General features: G+C 37.2%; 2 protein-coding genes across 3 annotated transcripts; one reads left to right on the top strand and one right to left on the bottom strand.

The window, feature by feature from the left end:
- Positions 1-144: 144 nt before the first annotated feature.
- Positions 145-10579, top strand: letmd1 (LETM1 domain containing 1). 2 transcript variants are annotated; one of them, XM_042409355.1, is made up of 9 exons: positions 145-290; positions 2488-2642; positions 4089-4204; positions 5535-5617; positions 5762-5948; positions 7757-7858; positions 7975-8127; positions 8223-8319; positions 8854-10579. In XM_042409355.1, exons 1-9 carry the CDS (start codon positions 175-177, stop codon positions 8928-8930), a joined length of 1086 nt encoding a protein of 361 aa, XP_042265289.1. In that variant the 5' UTR covers positions 145-174; the 3' UTR covers positions 8931-10579. The 2 variants fall into 2 exon arrangements, with proteins under 2 accessions (XP_042265289.1, XP_042265288.1); XM_042409354.1 differs by having other exon boundaries at positions 4080-4204.
- A 46-nt stretch (positions 10580-10625) lies between these two features.
- Positions 10626-21199, bottom strand: cd63 (CD63 molecule). Its single transcript, XM_042409356.1, has 8 exons — positions 21079-21199; positions 20178-20266; positions 14377-14565; positions 14120-14194; positions 13314-13412; positions 12953-13096; positions 11325-11408; positions 10626-11047 (listed from the first exon to the last, which is right to left on the bottom strand). Exons 2-8 carry the CDS (start codon positions 20241-20243, stop codon positions 10982-10984), a joined length of 723 nt encoding a protein of 240 aa, XP_042265290.1. The 5' UTR covers positions 20244-20266; positions 21079-21199; the 3' UTR covers positions 10626-10981.
- Positions 21200-21753: the final 554 nt, after the last annotated feature.

Here is a 21753-nt window from a genome sequence, read left to right as displayed (position 1 = left end):
AGTAAATTCAACAATATAACATAACTGTTTTTATACTGACAACAACTTTGTCCGTCCACTAAATAACGAAGTTGTTCTCTGACATCTGGTTTATGCACACAGCATGTATTACGGTAACTGGTCGGCTATTGGTTTTGCGGTACATGCGCGTCATTACGGTAACTAGGCGGAAACATGGCGCTGTCCTGTTCCAGCCTGTGCAGCCGTTTGTCTTTGATCCGACTATGTGGTCTCAGGGCGAACAGAATAACAAATGGCCTTTATTCTCCCTGCGTGTCCCGTCAGTCCAGGTATGTCTAAAACTCTCTGAGGTTCATTCGTCCGCGAGTTGTCACGTTGTTTTGCTCGCATCTCTCTTGAATCCTTGCTAAGCTAAGCTAGCTGTTGATCTAGATAACTGCTTCAACTTATCTTAACGTTTTATTAAAAAATAAAGTAAACTAATACATGATTTAACAGGAGTTGTCCAGTTTATAGGCTACTTAAATTATGGTATTTTGCACTGCCGTTTCGAAACTCAGTATAAATCTATCTAGTGTTTGTGTCTTTAATAAATATATCCAAACAACAGGGCGCTGACGTTAACGTCTGATTAAGGCGTAATAAGGGGAAAGTCAAGGGAAGCATGAAGAATGATATTTAGTGTCTAATTCTCATTTAATTTTACCACTTACACGTGTGAAAAGTGTTAGACATAGTAGCAAAAGCCTTCACACTGTTTAAACCCATTTTCAGATTTGTGAACCTTGTATTTTGCTTATGATAACAGAAAAATGGGCGATTTCACTGCTTTTTCCCCACCCAGATTACATCAAACCAGGTCCAGATCAAAATCCCACTATACTTAGACATGTTAAATCTGGAGGTCAACTTGCAAGCCAGTGTTCACCTGTTATAAATATGGCTGTGTCTCAAGTTTCCAGCAGATCATTGCGTACTAAGTAGCATTGTGATACATGGCATCCATATATGGTGGCTTTCTCAGCGTCAAATCATGACTAGACAAAAGGTTTCTAAGTGGGCAGTGCATGGCACACTAAAGCACTTTGCAGAAACTGGATAATATGTATCGAAAGCACAATCAGGCAGACCAAAAGTGACCACACCATCAGAAGATCAATACATCAAGCTTAGTTCCCTGAGAGATAGAAAAGCAACTTCTTCACAGATACAGAATTTGCTGAATAAAGAATGCAAGACTCCAATCAGCAAAAGAAGTTTGCCTTATAGTGGTCTCAGAGGATGAGTAGCAGTTTCTAAACCACTTCTCAGGAGGGGAAACAAGGCCAAATGCTTGGGGTGGACTAAGAAATACCAGCATGTCAAAATCCATGTTTGAGATTTATGGCAGTAACAGAAGGGTGTATGTAAGGAGATGAACAGGAGAGAGAATGAAACAGGAGTGTATCAAACCCCCAGTGAAACATGGTGGTGGGGATATTAAAGTCTGAGGGTGTTTTGCCTACTCTGAAGATGGACACCTGCAACGAATTGACTCCATCTTGACCAAGGAGAAGTACCACTTCATTCTTCAGAGACATGCTCTGCTTTGCGTTTTTGTGGAGAAGGATTCATACTGCAGCAGGATAATGACCCCGAACACACCTCAAAGCTTTGCAAGAACTACTGAAAGACCAGAGAAGACTAAGGAGTCCTGACTGTCATGGACTTTGCTCCAAAGTCGCCTGACCTCAACCCCACTGAACATTTAAGGAGGCACTTGAAGACTGAGAAAGCCAATCATTCTGTGATATCTCAGGAAGCTCTTTGGAGCACTGTCAAAAATAATATTACATTTGAAACAAATGCAAGATAGAAGTATCTTTTGTCTTTTATCTTTTGGACCCTACTGTACATTACAACACGAAACTCAACAACAAAGCAACACAGACAACTCACAAACAAACATAGCATAAAAGTTTCATAAAACAACAAGTACCAGGTCACTCATGACTACATGACTGATCCCTCTTTAAAAACTGTTTCAGTTTGAGTTTAAAATGTTCACAGTCATGATCCATTTTGAATTGACCACATGTTGAGCTGCCTGTCCAAGTGGATTTACAAAAGGGCACCTTACATTTTCTCAGTAGACACTCCTCACTTACTGACCCAGAAACCCTGAGATGTACCACCAGGTCATGAAATATGGCCCAATGAGCTCTTACAGCCTGATTTTATCTCAGTAGTTTCCAGACCTTTTGTCCCGGACTTGTCAAACCAGCTTTCTTTCATCTGGGCCTCCTCCCACTACATACACAACCTCCAGTTTATAGATAGGTTTCATGCAATATGACCCATCTCTTGTAGTAAAATATAAGTTATTGAGAATTAACCAGGCTGAATGTCTTAATATCCAACATCAAACTGTCTACACCACGGTCAGGGGACAGAGGTGTAAAGATGATTTCAAACCTGGATATTTTAAAGATAGAATTCATGTTATGAGGAGTTAAGTTTTTCATATTCACCTCTTCTTTATTACAGTTTGTCTCTGTGTAGACACTACTCGTCGTCCAAAGTTAGGCGAGGTATCGGTCGATATGTCGCCTCCAGGCTCCAGTGGGCAAATGTCAAATATGAAGGTTTCCTCAAAAGCAGATTTCCCCGCTTTTATCAGCTCTACCACACTTTTGTTGAAGGTAGGAACACTGATATCTTTGGTACTCTATTGCTATGTACTGTAGATATTTTGTAAAGGTTTCAGCTTGCATTAGATATTTTTATTTCCTTAAAACTGGGCACTGATTATTTTATAACTACAGTTTTTTTTTATCAGTTCAATTTTAAATTGAATCTAAATGTATTTCAGGATGTAGAAAGATTGGATTTAATTTTAGAAACACAAGCACAATGCCAACTTTGAAGTTCAGGAGTCCAACTCCTCAAGTTTCAAAGAATGATCATGTTGACGGTACAGATACAGACACAGATACGGTACATATGGAGCACTTAAAGAGTAGAGTTACTTTCTCAGCTACTGTATATCATATTTTCCATTTAATTGAATTTTATTAACTTCATTAAAAGAAAGATATGTTTCCTGTGAATTTGGTGTAAAGGAAATGTATGTCGATGTTCTGTTTTAATACACACAGCGAGGTGCAGACCAGTGTGAGCTTCAATGCAAGTCCATCAGAATTAAAACAAGTTGCACAACTCATCTCCAGCACACTATGATTTATTGATTCACCAAACGTTTTCAGCTAACTCGCCTTCATCAGGATGGTGCCAGAGACCGCTTCCATTTCCCTTATATACATTTCGCTGATTCATCATATGACCAATAAATCACCATATATATAAAACATCACACTTCAAAATTATAATTAACAAAATTGAGATAAATGTAGATTTAACAGAGCATCTAATCTTTTCACAATATCATCCAGAAAATGTACTTTTTCATCTCAAGCTATCAATCAGTAAAAAAGTAAATATTCATCTTTGAATTCAGGTAATCAAATTCTGTATTCAAACCAGTATTTCAAGCCACAGTGTATTAATGTACTGTTGTATTTATTTTCCATTTTTTTAATATTAATGAATAATCCTAGTTCATTTTTACATTGAAGTCAATTCATCCATCTATGAACAGAATTTCCACTTGTTTCCAAAAAACATGTTTTCATTTGAAAACAAATATGACCAAGTAGACTCTACAAAAATGGCACTCTGTGTGATTTTTTTTTAAAATTCTGATGTAAATGCAATGTATAACTCAGATCAAATTTTAGTTAAATGAACCAAATTGAATTAATTTCATCATTTTGTGGCATCACACACTGTACAAAACCTCAAAGAGTGTCCAAACCTTTACATAGGACTGTACAGGACAAGATGGCTGTGGCTCAGGAGGGGGGTCGCTGGTTAAATTCCCCGACTCCTCCTGTTCACCTTTTTAGGAGTTCTTGAGCCTGAACCTTAATGGCTCCTGCTGGCAGGCCGGCGTATAGCATGGCAGCTCCTCCGTCATTGGTGTGTGTGAGTGCGTGTGTGCGTGGGCGTGGCACTTTGTCCTACGGATGTAAGTGCATCTTCAAAATTTTAACTTCATTAACATTATTTTTAACATTGAGTCACTCTAGGATTCAAGCTACTTTTCCAAGACGCCAAAGATGTGAAGAGGATAAAAATAAAAATGGCCAGTGAAAGACTGCGGGTCCAGGATTTACCCTACAGGGACATGGAGAAACTCAGACAGGTGAGTCTCCTCACACACACACAGGACGGGTATTTGACACACATATGAGCTTGTTTCAAAAGTTACTTGTCTTTTTATAGCTGAGTGAAATATAACATGCCTCTGCTGCTTGGCGTATCATATTTATTACTAATTGTTCTCACAAACTATATACTCACTCTTAGTGTAACTGTAAGAAACCATATCCTATTATACCATATCATATAAGTCACATTTTATCACATTTATATCCAGATATTTAGGCAAAAAATTACATTTTGTTTTTTTAAGACACACTGAGATGATAACAAAGTTTCCAAAACACTCTGAGCAGTTTAACATCAAAACATTATTCTCTCAATCATTCTGAAACACAAATAAAATGATCTGGTAGTATCTGCTGTGTACACCAGGTCAGATTTTATAGAAGGTCTCCTACAGTTTTTCAAGTTGAATTTCATACTGAAAAGACTGTAACTGTGGAAGACGCCCGTTTACGCCTTATATTAGCTTCGGCTGAACTTAAAGTCCATTGTTGCACAAAACAACAACACATTGGACTTGTGCTGATGAGGGATTGCTTCATATATAAAGAGGATTAATGATTACAGTGACCAATAACTCTTTCAATTTACTGCTTTTAGATTTTGTGAGTATTGTATTAAGAAAGACTGAACCTGAAAACCTGAACCTGTACTTGTTCATTTATGATTAATTTTTCAATCACTAAAGTGTCGACTTCCTACACCAAAGTCCATGCAAAATAAGAGTCCAACATTTAACAAAAGATTTGAGGATGTTAATATATAACAGACATAAAGGAAGGTTTTTATTTCAGGGTAAAACAAGACAGCAGGTTCTACATTTTTCACAGCAGTGACACCTTGAACATATCAATCACATCCACAGTAAAGCAAAAGAGAAAGTGGAAACTTTGACTTGGAAAAAAAGAAATATCCTCTTAGCAATAGACCGTACGGTAAATCTGCACTTCCAATTCTATTTTTGTAAGATAAAGGTGACCAATCGGATTGACTGAGGTCTTATGTGTTAATGACAATCATACTAAAGTATAATAATTAATTTCACAATGTCTTGATGTTTAAAACTACTACATGTAACATCTTTTAAATGCAGGAATGAACAGTGCATCTCCAGATCGGGACATAATCCTCAACACTTCTGCAGAATTGTTCATTACTGATTAAAGATCGCATACATAACAGATTAAATCTAATTAATTTGTGCCTTTGTGGGAGTTATTTTTAATCTAATACCTTGCCGTTGTTTCATTTCTGGTCTGTTAAGTTTGTTATTTGATATCAGCTTTACTTTAACATTTACTTCACAGTTTCGCAGAGACGTGATTAAGGCCATTCCTCTGGTGATGATCTCTATCCCTCCCTTCGCCAACTACCTGGTCTTTGTCTTGATGTGAGTTACTTTAAAATAACCATCTTTGATTCATATCCAGCAAAGCGTTCTGAAACGATCAATAGCCTCGCTGATACATATCTTTCCCCATCGCTCCATGTGTCTCTCCTCTCTCTGCTACTATCCTTCCCTGTTCACCGCCAGGTACTTTTTCCCTCGCCAGCTCCTGATCCGTCATTTCTGGACTCCCAGGCAGCAGGTGGAGTTTCGGGGTGTGTATCATTCCTTCAGGGCGAAGCAGCACCGGCCGGTGCTCAAAGGGCTCGAGTATACGAGCGGCCGGGTCAAAGATGGTCAGCTGCAGGGTCGCCTTAAGGACTTGTGCGCTAAGGTAAGAATAGTGTATTATGAGGAGGTAAATACTTAGCGGTGTTATTTTTAGTTTTCTCCTTTTACACTGTTTGCCATCTGTTCTAGTCCTCTCAGCTATAAATCTCACTCCTCAATCATAAATCATCAACGATGCATTTTGCATGAGGTATCCACACCTCATGCACGATCTATTATTAGACTATTTATTTATGAACGGGATCAGATATACAATGTTTGACATGAACAGATGCATGTGTAGTATTTGTTTTGTTTGGGTTGTGTTTGTTTAAATTTGTGTATTATGTTTGTGTTCGAGGGGGCTGTGGTTGTTTAATTTGTATTGTTCTATTGTTATCTTGTGTGTAGGCTTTTCATATTTGGATGATGTAAATGTGTTGTGTTGTTAGATGCTGGTGAGTTTGAATGCTGGAACGTTTGGTTTGTTGTTGATTATGTGTCTGAATAATTTCCTCCATGAGGGATGGATGTAAACGGCCAGACACAAACATAAAACTCATTCATTTGTTCATATAAACAGGACGGCAACTGACGATTGTTTTAATCGTTGATTAATCTGATTATTTTCTAGATTTGATCATTGATCTCTGTATAAAATGTTTAAAAATGGTCTCAGAGCCCGCCGTGATGTCTTTAAGAGTCCAGAACCTAGAGATTTTTAATTTACTGTCACACATGACAAAGAAAAGCAGAAAATCCTCACATCTGAGAAGCTGAAACCAGAGAATATTTGGCTTTTTTGCTTGAAAAATCACAGAAACAATTATTCGATTATCAAAATAGTTGCCAATTAATTTTCTGTTGATCAACTAATCAGTTAATTGACTAAACGTTGCAGCTCTACATATAAATAACCCAAATTTATGAATTACCTGACAGACACCGGGGGCTGTATTCACAAAGTATCTTATTTTACAGCAATGAGTCCTAAATGTTGTTTTTACAGATGACATCTTGTTTCCTGAATAAAATCACTATCCATACTGGTCAGTTAACAGGTGACCAGTCTGTAACAGTGAATGTGAGATAAAATATTAACCAATATATATATAGAGATAAAATGATAATAAAAAAATATTATATTGACTTGTCAAGTTTATTGACCAAACAAATCATCATGCTGTGATATTTATTTATTGCAGTTGCTGAGAATTTTACAGCTGCGACTAATGATAACTTCATTAATGATTAATCCGCTGATTATTCTCAATGAAACAATTAATCATTTGGTCCAATAAATTTCAAAAATAGTAAAAGATGGCTGTCATAATTTACTAAAGTCAAAGCTGATGTCTTCAGACTTCCTGTTTTGTCCGACCCACAGTCTAAAACTCAAAGATATCAGTTTATTATCATGCATGACAAAGAAAAAAAAACATCAAATCAACACATTCAGAAGCTGAAACCAGCAAATTTCCTGCATTTTTTCTTAAATAATGACTATGATGTTTAATCGACTATCAAAATAGTTCCCAATTAATTTACTGTTGATCAACTAATCGACCAATCTTTGTGGCTCTAGATTATTTAATGTACACTCTGTGGGCTCTTCAGAGTGCATGCTGGTTTGAATGACTCTCACAGCGTTGTTGGCCTCAGGTCTTCAGCCTCTTCCACTATGTTGAATCTTCAGTGTAAAGTGACTTATGCAAAGATATACCACACTTCTATACAGCCGTGGCTGTATAGAACTGTATTTACACAGCTGGGTCTTGTGTGAAACCAGTATTTATCTGTGATCAGTAGTCTAGTATAAGTGGTCAAACCTGTATCCAGTGTTGCAATAAGCTGCTTTCTGTGTATATTCAGGTGCAAAGTGGAGGAAACCCTCAAGTGTCTGAAATCCTTGCTGTTCGACGCGTGTTTGCTGGACCCCCTCTGGGTGTAAAGAGGATGAGAGTGAATCACATGGTCAGTAAAAGTCCTCCACTCATCACTAACAAACAAACGCTGCTCATTCACCTGATATAAAATTGCAGAAAAAGCTTGGTGAACTTGGCTCTTCTGTCTTTCTTTTCTTCCACCAGAGACACATCAGCCCCCTGCTCTTCCTGACACCTCGCCTCCCGGGTTTCCTGATTCGCCATCGGCTGAACAGCCACGCCCTGGAGCTGCTCTGGCTGGACCGCGCCCTCAGCCGGCTGGGCGCTCACCAGCTGAGTGACTCTGAACTCAAACATGTCAGTTGCTCTGCACGATTTCATATTTTGTGATGTTTTATGACGAACACATATTTCTCTGTGTTTACAAATGCATCATATTTTCCTCTTTCTAGGCTTGTTATCTGAGGGGTCTCAATTCTGATAGTCTTAGCCCTAACCAGTGCCGTGAGTGGTTATCCCAGTGGCTTCAGGTGTCCTCCTCTTTAAAAGGTATTTTCATTTTGATGTACAGTATTTTTGTAATTTTGTGACTTCATATCCTGCTCACATGACTGTTTTGTCTAACATTTAAAGGACTTCAACATTTTTGAAAATATCCTTATTTGATTTCTTGTTGAGAGTTAGATGAGAAGATCAATATCACTCTTATGTCTGTTAAATATGAATCCACAGCCAGCAGCCGGTTAGCTTAGCTTAGACTGGAAATAGGGGTAAACAACTCACCCAGCTCTGCCCAAAGGTAACAAATTCAGTCTACCAGCTATTGTACAGCTCACTAATTAACATGTTATATCTTGTTTGTTTAATTTGTACCAAAAACAAAGTTTAAGAAGTACAATTTGTGGTTTTCCCAGGTGGTAATTGCAGATGTCCAGTCTTTATGCTAAGCTAAGTGGCTGCTAGGTGTTGCTTCATATTCATCTTACACACATGAAGTATTGATCTTCTCCTCTGATTCTCACCATAAAAGTGACAAAACGTATTCGCTTAAGTGTTAAACTATCTTCATGCCTTCTTTTGCAGAATCTGAGGTGTCACTGCTCCTGCACAGCATTGTATTGCTCTCTGCCAACTACCCCAACGGTCCCAACCGCCACTGACAGGAAGCCTGAAGCAATGTGCTTTTGCGATTATGTTCTGTTTCGTGCACTGCGCAGCACAACTTCCTATAAGTTGTCAACATCTTTTTTGCTAAGGAAAAAACATTTTAGAGCTGTTCTTGGCAAGATTTTCAGGTTTAGACTTAAAAAAGAACCTAAAACTCAAAGCAGGTCTGCAGTAAAGAAAAAAGATCTCATCCATTGTTTAAAAAAAAAAAAAAAAAAACAACAAAAAAATCTCCTTTTGCCAATTAAAGCTCTCGTGTTAGCTGCAAACATCCTCACTAATATGAAGTGACTGATACCACTGACTAAACACTAAGTTAACAGATTTCATTTGCAAATATAATGTGAACAGTGTCTTAATTAGATGGATAGAACTCCGCTTCATACATCAGGTTGATAAAACACTGTTAGAAGATGTTATAACTTAGAAAACTTGCTCGGTGTAGTTCTCATATCTAGCAGCATAAAGCTCCAACCCTCCTGAGGGATTTAAATTGTGATGCACTGGACAATATTTAGTGGTGACGTCGAGGTAATTTCATTATTGCCTGTCGCTGTATCTCAAGCTTGTTACCACTTAAAAAAAAAAAAAAAAAGGCACAGACTGGTCATCTGTTTACTTCTAAGCTAGCACAACATTACACAGCTAATAAAGACAAGCAGGGAAACAAAGAGGATATTCTTTAGTCAGAGTTCAGCGGTAGTTCATGGTCTGTTCATATCTTGCTCGAGGAATGGTGCAATTGTTCCGACACATTCCATTCATGAAAAAAAAAAAAAAATACAGATAAAAGAGCTTTTACATGTGTTAATGTGTTCATTAACATGTTCTCATCAAACACGTACTGTATTTTCTTGTACTTGAAACCTCACTTTGTATTCTGCACTTATTTCTTTTAACATCAACGATGCCGGATCATGCAGAAAGAATTGTAGATAACGTGTGAAGGAGGAATTTTGTGGCAACTGTCTAGAGGGAAGGAAATAGTTTAGTAAAATGCTGAACAGCTGGTCGTCATTGAAAAAAAAAAAACAACAAATCAGTAGTGAAAGCACCTTTTTTAAAAGAAAGAAAAAATGTTGATTGATCCTAAATAGATTGAAAAAAAATTATTTAATTGCAAAGACATTCAATCTTGTGTGTGGTGAGAAGCTGAACTTTCTGCAAATGATGATTATTATCCTCATAAACCTGTTTGGGATGCAGCACAGCAGGTACAAGCTGTCTGAAGAGAGTCGTGATGGCACTTTATGTTATTGTTTACTTGATGTTTTCTTGCTTCGGGAGCTTAAAAATGACATGAACTTATCCCAGTTCAGACCATACCGCAGCACGAAATTTCATTCAAGCTTTTTCTTTTTGTTTTCCTGCTGCAGGTCGATGCTACAGAAAGGAACTGCGCATCCCTTGCGCTGTCATTTGTGTTGTAAAGTGTAAAATAGGAAATGTCATAAGCTTCCTGTGCCTTTCGCAAGGAGAGGCACGTAACGTTAGAGATAATTTGCAAAATTATATTCTGTTTAAGATTTTTCTTTTTTATATATATATAATTTTTTTTTGCTCAACAGGCTTTGAATGTGTTGCTGTGCCATATTATATACACTGTAATGGGACTGTGTCTGAAATAAATACCTAATGGTGAGTTTCTTTTCCCTGATTTTTATGAACAATTCACGCAAATTCAAATGTAATTTAAAGAGTCTTTAATAAAAATAGAGACTTGGGAACCAGCAAGACATTAAAACTCAGCATCAAAAGAGATCCAGCAAAGTAAAAAGATGTTAGAACTCCTTACAACCAACAAGAAAATATGTGATAAAAGTGGACGTTAATCTCTACTAAGTCTATCATTTTGTATTCCTACACACATACAGTATCAAAGTAGAAACGTACTGCTCACCTATGAAAATATATCCAAAAATCAATGAGGGAAAAATATATTGTTCTGTGCATTATAGTTGAAGTATAAGAATATTTAACGTTTCCGAATTAAGCTCCCAAACTTGACCTGAACAAACAACTCCTACTCAGGTGTGAAGCTGAATCACATGACTTCGTAGCCGCTGCGGATGCCTCTCATCAGCAGGCAGGAGAACACGATGCCCATAATCTGGAAGAAAAGCAGTGGATATAAGCATTATTGTTTCTGAGATATGTGTCTTTGTTTATCCTTTCTCAACCTGCCTGCAATAAAATTTAGATTTTTCTTTACATGCAAAAAAAAGTTTTAAAAAAAGTGCTTTTCGGGGCAGAAAAATAATGAAACTACCAGACATCAAACATCAGAACAAGTCTCGGTGTTTAGAGGGTTACTGGAGTAAGGAAGTCGTAAGTCTGAGTCATTCTTTGCCAATTCAACATGTCTTTTGTTTATTGATGATACATACCTGCAGGAAAGCAATAACGAGAGCTGCAACTATCACCCACTGGATGTGTTTCTTCAGTAAAGCCTCAACAGCATCTTGACAACCCTGGAACACAGAGAGAAAAGTTTTAATCTGCACGTTTCACTGGTTGACTTCTTTAAGAGACACGTTGTTTCAGGGTTAAACATTGACTTTTTAACCCTCGTGTTTTGTTGAAGTTGACTTTACTTCCTCATAGTTCAAGGAACCACACAACTCAGTGCCGTTTGTGTAATAATAAATGTTGAGTTTTAGTTTTATGTTATATATGGGTTACGCATGAACACATTTAGAGCTGCAACCATAAGTTGATTAAAAGGAACTTAATCGTTAACCATTTCGTTAATTGATTAATCATTTTGAGTCATTTTTTTAAGAAAAATGTCCAAATTCTCTTGTTCCAGTTGCTCAAGAGAGAATATTTTCTGGTTTCTTTAGTCTTCTATTCATCTAACATCATGACATTTGAGGACATCATCCTGGGCTTTGGGAAACAGTCAGAGAGGCCTAATTCACATGCACCTGTGTGGTGATCCTGTCACACATATACTGTATGTGTGTGTATATACACATCTATTTAGCACAGAAACATTTAAGGGATCCTCATGTTTATTTTATGTGTTTATGTAAAAGATATGTACTCTCATATATCAGCTAGGTTCCTCTTCAGTCACTTGTTTGACTTATTTATTATGTTTTGGGACATTTTATTCCTTTATTTGACAGCAGACAGTAAACGATGTCATCCAGCGCTCCAATAATCAGCCTCACTGCTCACACTCCCACGGCTGCATCAGAGCTGCGTTAAATTACTGCTGATGCAAACTTTCATTGTGAAAACGCCACTGAAGACACAATGTATTTGTCACATATACAGTCTACGATTTGTCACTGTGGTTAGTGCTACACAACAATCGTTCCGCAAAAGTGCATCTACAAAACAGAAGATCACAAGGTTGACGGAAGGATCGATTTAAAGGTGCAGTGTGAAGGATTTAATGGCATCTAGCAGTGAGGTTGCAGATTGCAACCAACTGAATACCCTTCACCCTCCCCTTGCAAGCGTGTAGGAGAAGTACGGTGGCCACGAAATGCAAAAGGCCCTCTCTAGAGCCAGGGTTTGGTTTGTCCGTTCTGGGCTACTGTAGAAAGATGGCGGTGCAACATGGCGGGCTCTGTGGAAGAAGACCTGCTCCCTATGTAGATATAAAGAGCTCATTCTAAGGTAACAAAAACACTACAATTCTTATTTTCATGGGATTATACACTAATTAAAACACACTTATGAATATTATATTCCATTTCTGCCAAGTTGTCGCAACCTGTTGTGTGGAAAACTACTCGTCATGTCCAGCATGAATCGAGGTTTCTCATGGCATGATGAAAAGAGGCTGATTACTGACTCACTTCCACTACATAAACCACATGACTTTGTGTTATCAGATACACCAGTTGCTCTTCTGTTGTATTTCTGACTAAGTAGCTGCTGAGGAAGTGTTAGACCGCACTCGCTGTTACCACCAGTAATCACAAGTGTCACCAAATCAACCAGGACCATGAATATAGTAAATCTCATGTTCATTTGACTTTGCAACAAACTGCAGGTTTACCTTCTGGTGCACTTTGGCAGGATCTGTCATGGTCCCGATTCCACAGCCGGCGGTGACATTCACACAGCACGAGTCAGGCACTGAGTTCCCATTAGGTCTGTAGTTTTTCCAGTCGGCGGAGCTGTTCACGCCACAGCATTTCAACTGGAAAAAGAACATGAGTCAAAACATTTCATAAGGAAGTGCCAGCTGTAAGGCTTGGCAGTAATCACATGATCAACATATAGTAAGAGGACAGAACGTGTCAAGAAGGTGCGAAGTGAAACAATGTAATGTCATGCAGCAGCGACCAACAGGATGCAGCACTGTTATGTGAAGGTGTAGTCAGACTAAGTAAACAGTGTGTCTACACTGAACTCACATCCTCCTGCAGATTATCCACAGCCTTTTTGAAATCATCTGTGCTGTTGTTGTAGTTGGTGATCATTTCGGTGAGACTATCCTGGACGACATTTGAGATCTATATGGGATGGGAAACACAACATGGAAGTTAAGACACTCGTTCTGCAGGGTGTTACTTAAAAAGGATGGGTTCACAGTTATTCAAGTCAGACCTGAAACAATTAAGTCGGATGCCCAAATGAATATTGATATGTCTTATTTGGTGTAATCCTCCGTACCCGCCATTAGAAGAGCCCTTCATATGTAATTAAAATGTAAGTGATGGGGGACAAAATCCACAGTCCGCCTTCTGTTCAAAAATGTATTTAAAAGTTTATCTGAAGCTAAAATGAAGCTTCAGCCGTCCAAATGAGTCAAATCAAGTAGATATCTAGACGTTACAGTCTTTAGTGCCACATTCCTTATTTTTGTTATGATCCTCCAACTGCAGCTGGACAGGAAAACACTGTCTGTCAAAACACTAAGAGGGATTTTTTTTTTTACTAAAAAAAGACTGCAACTGTGGAAGATATACACTTTATTAGACTAACTCAGACTGCTGACGCCTCATAAGTTTCAGATGAACCTTTAAATACGTTTTTGCTCAAATTAACAGCTGTGGATTTTGTCCGTTGTCACTTCCATTGTAAGGTCATTATGAAGAGATCTTCTAATGGTCAGTATGAACAGGAGGAATGATTACAGCAAGCAAAACCTGTTTCAATCTTCATTTGGGCTCCTGACTGTTGTTTTACTCATCCTTTAACACACAATACAGTGACTCACTTTGTTCCTGAAGATGTATCCGGCAATTGCTGCAGCAATCTCAACAATGATGATAAGAGAGATAAGGATGGCAAACTGGGGGGAAAAAATAAAAAAAAATTAAAGATTTTTCAGTGAATTACATCAACTTAAACAGATTATACAGGTTTTGCACACACATTATTCATTAATCTGGTCCATGAACATTCAACACAGCAAAACAAATGAAATCTTTTTATTGTTTTGTGATTTAACAGAAACCAAACTATATGAATTACCGTGGTGACCATGCAGTAGTTCTCTTTCCAGGCACCGCAGCAGCCAAAGAAGGCGATGAAGAAAATCACCACACCGATTCCGATGAGGACGATGGGAGCTCCGGAGGCTGTCGGATCACGGATCATGAAGGTCTTGTGCAAATTAACCTGAACCAGGATTCCCACGACGATCAACGCTAGGCCGCATAACTGCAGGAAAAAAAAGGGGAGATCAGCTCAGGGATGTATTCATGTACTACAAGCTTGTTTCTTTTATTTGAGCCTTTTAGTGGAAACTTTAATTGTTTTATTTGATTATCTGGTAGCAAAGAAAGGCTGTAATAATTAGAATTATATAAGCAACTGAATATGTACTTGTGAAATTGAGAAAACCACAACTAAATACTTTGACACCATCAATCTGAATGTGTGCCTTTTGAATTCCACCTCTTTGACAATTTCAGGTAATTTTTTAAGTTTTGTCGTTTCAGAAACTTTTTTCCAGGGTTCAGAAATGTTGTTTTTAAGAGTTTTAAGCCGCTCATCTGGATTTCTGTTTCTCAGATAATTTAGCTGACAGGACGTAACCTGATAGTGCGCAGGTCTGACTGCATTCAGGGTTGAGAGTTTAAGTACAGTGCAGTCTGGATGGTGAATTCTTCCTGAATTTTGGTGTCTGAATGTAATCAATCTAGGGCTAAAACTAATGATTATTTTACTTGATTAATCGTTTTGTTTATAAAATGTTAGTAAAGAATGATTTGATTTTTGGTGAAAAAGCCAAAGTTGACGTTTTCAAATGTTTTTGTTCTACCAACAGTCAAAAAACCCAAAGATATGCAGTTTACTGTCATGTATGAGGAAGAAAAGCATCAAATTCTCATCATTTGATCAGCAGGAACCAGCAAATATTTAGCATTTTTGCTTAAAAAAAAAAAAAAAAGATTAAGAAAAATTATAATTTGATTATTAAAATAGCCAATTCATTTTCTGTCAAAGAATTAATCAACTAATCATTGCAGGTCTAAACCAATCCAGTTTGAGCATCTTGATTTGGACTTGACGTGAATTTTTAGATCCAAAATTGACCCAATATTTAATTAGGAATTACTAAAAATTCACTTGATAATAACTGTCAAACCTGTCTTTGCTTACACATTAACGCCTCATTGCAGGCTAAATGAATAAGCACTAATGTTTAACAGATGGAAGGAAGTTGTGACAGTCTTTGGTTCCTGTATGCAGATGTAAAATGATACGAGATAAACAGAGATATTCATGTGTCACTGTTCAGGGTGGAGTGATCCTTTACAAACACTATGTGGGTGAAGTGTTTGACCATCATCAGCTGGGATCAAGCAGCTCTAAAGGCAAACATTACAGAGAAATACACGTCCTTCACTCTGTCGGTACTTTATCGAAGGAGAGGCAGTCCAGTCAGGGTAGACGCAGTTGTGGTGGGGTTCAGGCTGAAGTCAGGAGGGGAATTTAAAATCACTAAAACTGCAAATGTTCATCAGTCCACAGTAAATTGATCAGCAACTCTCAAATGCAAAGATCTTCTCTATTTATATAATAGCGCACTGATTATTTTGGGGGGTTTTGACTGTAGGGCAAAACAAGGCATGTGAAGTCACTATTCTGGGCAGCGGGAAATTATAACTTTAACTGATTAATCGAGAAAATAATCGGCAGATGAATCAGTAATGACGATAATCGTTAGTTGCAGCCGTAGAGATAGAAATAAGATAATTGTGAGCAGGACAAAAGTAGTTTTTACCCACTAATCACCTATATTATCATATGCCAATATAGAACTATGTGATTATGTGCATAGTGTAAAAAAAAACAAATACAATGTGTAGTTCAATTTTTAATAATTTTTCAATTACTTAAATAACTTTTAAGTACTTAAAATTAACACACTCAGTTGTAAAGATTGTCTGCTCTTTTTGTCTTTTGTGATAATAAACTAAATATCTTAAGGTTTTGAGTGTTGGTTAGACAAAACAAGCAATTAGTTGGCATCACTTTGGGCTTTTGAATATTGTGATTTCAAATTTTACAAGCCACAGTTAATCAATAAATTGCAAAAAATAATTTTCAGATAATACAAGTGTACAAGTGTACTTTTTTCCCCCCTTGTAGGAACCAAATAGTTTAAAAAAGGTTTCTGAACTGTCGGACAAACAGTAAGTCAGTCATTAGTGTCAGCACTTTAGGTTCATCTCAAAAAGCAGAAGTATAAAAAAAGTGTTGAAAAAAATAAGCGGCTTATTGCTCCCATATTTTATGCAGATAAGCTGCAGCAAACGAACACGTACGCATTGGTGCCAGTAACTCAGTTCTTTCAGTGTTATCGTAAATTTGTACCTTCTCATAAAAACTGACAGGCTATGTCTTAAAATATCCATTTATCTGATGATGTATCGATGAGGATGTGAGGAAACGGAAGACATCATCGGTCAAGTCAAAGATAAAAATAGAATATAGGGCAGAAAAAAACTGACCAAAAAGCAAAAGGTTATATAAAAACTAATAATGGAAAATCCAGTGACTCTGACTGAGGTTTGACTCAGAGTCAGAGTCATTGTTGGTGACTATAATGTTACAATGATTTAAAAAAAAAAAAAAAAAAGCTGCAACTAATGATTCTTTTCATTATTGTGACATTATTAATCTAATCTGCCTTTTATTCAATTGATCTTTAAGTTTATAAAATGTCAGATAAGTCTGAATAAACCAATTACACCAATTCAAACAAACTGTTGTCCAACCTACAGTCCAAAATATGAATGTAAAAATATTAATTTTATCATCATAAAATTAAGAAAACCTGCAAATATTCACATTTGAGAAACTGAAACCAGCAAATTCTGTTGCATCATCGCTGTAAAATACTTAAATGGTTAATTGAGTGTTTAAAAGTTGTAAAAAGTTATCTGTTCATCGACTAATCGCTTTATTGTTTCAGTTCTAATGATCAGGGGAAAAAACAAACAAAAAGATGTTGTTATAATCTTATAATGCTTATGCATAACTTGAGAGTCAAGCTGACATTTATTGACCCTTTATTACTCTTAATATACTTGGCATCAGGCAAAAACAAACATCCAACATAAATTCACCTTATGGTTATCATAAAAGGTTTAGTGAGAACTCTCCGTTTTAAAATCGAGGTCATCGTCTACAGCGGGTCTTTCTTATCTATTAAAAAGCAGCATAGTCGAGTCGCTATAAACAAATGAACAGATGCTCCAGGAACAACATCTCCCAGTCAAACTGGTCTTTCTACTCTTCAATGCTTTCAATTTCCTTTTAAGCAAGTCAAGTAAAAATTCACAGAAATGTTTGTGCCAGTATAAAAACTGACTACTTCAGTCACACGGGACATCTGTCGGTAGCTTTTATCTCATGCGAGCCAGCTTGTTATGTTATCCATGTTAAGCCGTAGCTGCAGCTGACGACCTCTCCTTGCTGGCACCACCAATGTAAATATTTGAGCTGGAGTCAAATAAGTGGCTAATGGTTGACATAGGAAAACATAAAGGAGTGAACAGAGCAAGCAAACAGAGCAAAGAGGAGTGCATTAATGCCAGAATACAATAAAAGTAGAATCAAGTAATAAAGTCTTTATTCTGGCCGCTGTTAATGGATTAATCACTTGGCGTCATTTTTTAAGAAAAAATGTCCAAATTCTCTGATTCCAGCTTCTCAAATATGAATATCTTTGAGTTGTGGATTGCTGATTGGGACAAAACAAGACATTCAAGGACGACTTCTTGGGTTTTGGGAACAGTGATCGAGATTTTTCACCATTTTCTGACATTTTATGGACCAAAAAACGAATTAATCAAGAAAATAATCGACGGATTTATCCATAATGAAAATCATCATCAGTTGCAGCCCTACAGTTAATCATTAAAATCCATTTTTAAGCAAAAATAACTCAAATTCACTCATTCCAGCTTCCCTAATGTAAATATTTTCTGGATTTATTAGTTTTTTGTTATATGATAATAGACTGAATATCTTTGGATGTTGGTCTGGCAAAAAAAAAAAAACATTTGAAGACTTGATTCGAGCCACGTTGGACTCTTTTTTCTAACTCATCTAACTGAAAATAAAGAAAATAAATGTTGGTTGCAGCCGGCCCTAAAAAATGCGGATAAAATCAGCTTTGTCATTCAGTGCTTCCTCTTCCCCTGTGTGAGATTGTTATCTGAGTGTTACTCAGTAAAAACAAAGTTCACTGTAAAGTTTTAAGTGGCAGTGTGTCAGTGAAGGGGAGGAAAAAAAAGAAAAAAAAGAAGAAAAACACTGGACGAGTCACATGATGCTGTTACACTTAAATCTGGTCATAAGATTCAAATTCCATCATCATCGACTCTCCCTCCAAAACTCCCAAACACACAGCGAGACAGAACTGCAAACACGTAACATCCAGGAAACAGGTTGGCCAGGATATTTGAGATAAATGCTTCGTCCTTGTGTTCGTGTTCTGCTATGCTTTGGTTCATTTGATATTAACCAAACATGTGAGTCAAGCAGAAAGTGTCCAGGAAGAATAAATCAAGAGGGGATGTCATAAGTTGTGTGAGTATGTGTTTGCTCATCAGCTGATTTTTTTTTTTCCCCCACATATGATGACCTTAAAGTAAGGTAACAAGACCAGAATTCATGCTCAAAGTCAAAGACAGGGTTATAAAATGAGTCCAGAGCTGCAAATATTTCCACCAGCCAAAAAGAGATAAGCTGATTTATCTCGATAACACAAATCACCAGTGGTGGAAGAAGTATTCAGATCCTTTACTTAAGTAAAAGTTCTAATACAGCAATGTAAGAGTACTCCATTATAAGTAATAAAAGTCCTGCACGAAAGATCCCACTTAAATAAAAATACAGTAAGTAAGTATTATTAGCAAAATGTTCTTAAAAGTAAAGTACTGCATTAAAAGTAGTGGTTTGGTTCCTCTGACTGATATATTATTATATATGACATCATTAGATTATTAACACTGACGCATCAGTGTTAGAGCAGCATGTTACTGTTGTAGCTGCTGGAGGTGGAGCTAGTTTCAACTACTTTATATACAGTTTGCTAGTTTAGTCCAGTGGTTCCCAACCTAGGGGTCAGGGTCACCAGATAAATCTGAGGGGTCATGAGATGATTAATGGGAGAGAAAAGAAGAAAAAACAGAGTTCTGATACACAAATCTGTTTTTAGTTTTTCTCTAATCTTTGATTTTTAGTGAAATATTGGATCATTTGAACATTTATTGAAATGAAACCATGTGAGAAGTTTAGAGGGAAAAATCACTATTTGTTGGAGCTGTTATCAACTCATAGACATCTGAAATGTGACCCCGACTACACACTACTTTTTGTGAGACGTCAAAAGCCAAAAAGGTTGGAAACCACTGGTTTCATCTTTAACAATGTGTTGCATTTTAACAGCTTGTTATATTATCCATTGTGTCAAATCTTCATCTGAAAAGTAACTGAAGCTGTTAAGAGTAGAAAGTACAATATTTCCCTCTGAAATGTAGTGAAGTGGAAGTAAAGTAAATAAAGTAGCAGATAATGAAAATATTCAAATAAATTAAAAGTACTTGAGGTAATGTGCTCTTTACTTTCCATCACGGGGAATCACACTGGACACCATAACCTGGTTTTATTTCCTGTTTGCTCTCTGGCAGAATAAAAACTTCTTTTTTGGGAGGGAAGAGGGGTTTTTTTTTTTAGGCCAGCACAAACCACCTTCACTTCTCAACATGTTTGTGTTTACGTGTTTTTGTTAGTAATCATTTGCTTCTACTCACCCAGAAAATAAAGTTGAAAAAGAAAAGCAGGAACTTGACACATTTCATTCCCCCCTCTACACCCATGGCTGCTGATGAGGATTGATTTCCTGGATCCAAAACAAGCAAACAAACAAACAAACATTAAAAATAAAATGAGTTGCATTTCATGAACTTTCTTTTTTAAAGGTTGAACTATGTGACCATTACATCAGCTGTAACATGAGCAGCAACAAGCAGCACACTGGAGGATCTGAGTCACTTTAAAAAGGAAGGTGATTAAGCTTTTAGCATTAACAGATATGTTAGGTCAATGGACTACAAATGTTCCTATTGTTTGGCTGAATTTATTGCTAGTCCACACATATTATACCACAACATATCCATTTAAAAAGTTTAGTACCAGTTTATAATCACTCTGTGTTGAGCTGTGCCACAAACAAGGGCAGGGCTGCTCTTTCAGATTCATCAGACAAAGTGTTTAAAGCTGTACAGGCTGAAAAACAACACATCATCTGAGCCATAAAGGGATCAAAAGTGTCCTTTTTTTTTTTTTTTTTAAGGAAGAAGCCCGTCTAGCCCTGCCCGAGTAACCCGGGGACCGTTAATCACCGCCAGGCAACAATACCAGCTTTGTCAACGGCTAAATTAAGTTACCACATTATCGACCAAAGCGGAGTTGTCTTATTGAATTAGCTCAGAGTTTTAACAGATAAATTAGTCGAAGATAAACACAGATACGCGGATTCAGCAAGATGTTTATCGAAAACTGAAAAACACATCCTCTTCTCTTCTTTTAAAAATTTCTTTTAACAACTTTTTTTTTAGGTGAAGATATACGTCTTTAAACGCCACATTCCAACCACGGTTAACGGAAAACGGTTGATGAAAAGAGTACTTTCGACAGTTTTTTGAGGCCTACCTTAGTGGAGAAGTTTGTGTAACCCTGCGATGAGAGACGAAGACGACGAAATGTTGAAATTTTACACTAACGCTAGTTTATAGTCCCTCCCTCTGCTCCCCTGCTCTTCGGCTCCCCACCACCCCTTCTCCTTTTATTAGCATGGTGCCTTCACGGTCTGCTCGTTAAACACACAGCCTCAATTGCTGGGTGTAGTCGCTGTTAGTTAACACAAGACAAATCCGGGTGTTGTTTGTTGTCCAGTTTTGTTGTTGTTGTTGTTGTTGTTGTTGTTGTTGTTGTTGTTGTTGTTGTTGTTGTTGTTGTTGTTGTTGTTTTAGATTAGCCACCTAAATCACCTAAACAACATGTAAGTGACAATTAAAGGATGGGTTCACAATTTTTTGAATATGTCTTAAAAAAAATAGCCAGGTGCCCAAATGAACATTGAATAGGTTTTTTCTTGCTATAATCAGACACATACACACAAGACTAGGTTTTCGCCATACACTGGCCAAAAATAATGGACGTAGCCACCGTGACGTCACCCGTTGGTTTGTGGACTCGTGTTTTGAAGACTTTAGTTTGCATTTTGACTGTTGCCATCTTGGATTTTTATAACCAGAAGTGACCATATTTGGACCATGGATGTGTAACAAGAGCTGGATACTCGAGGAAAGCTTTACAAATATAAAA

Source organism: Thunnus maccoyii, chromosome 4 (genome assembly GCF_910596095.1).
Source record: "Thunnus maccoyii chromosome 4, fThuMac1.1, whole genome shotgun sequence".
NCBI lineage: Eukaryota > Metazoa > Chordata > Actinopteri > Scombriformes > Scombridae > Thunnus > Thunnus maccoyii.
This window is presented reverse-complemented; position numbering and strand designations above follow the sequence as displayed.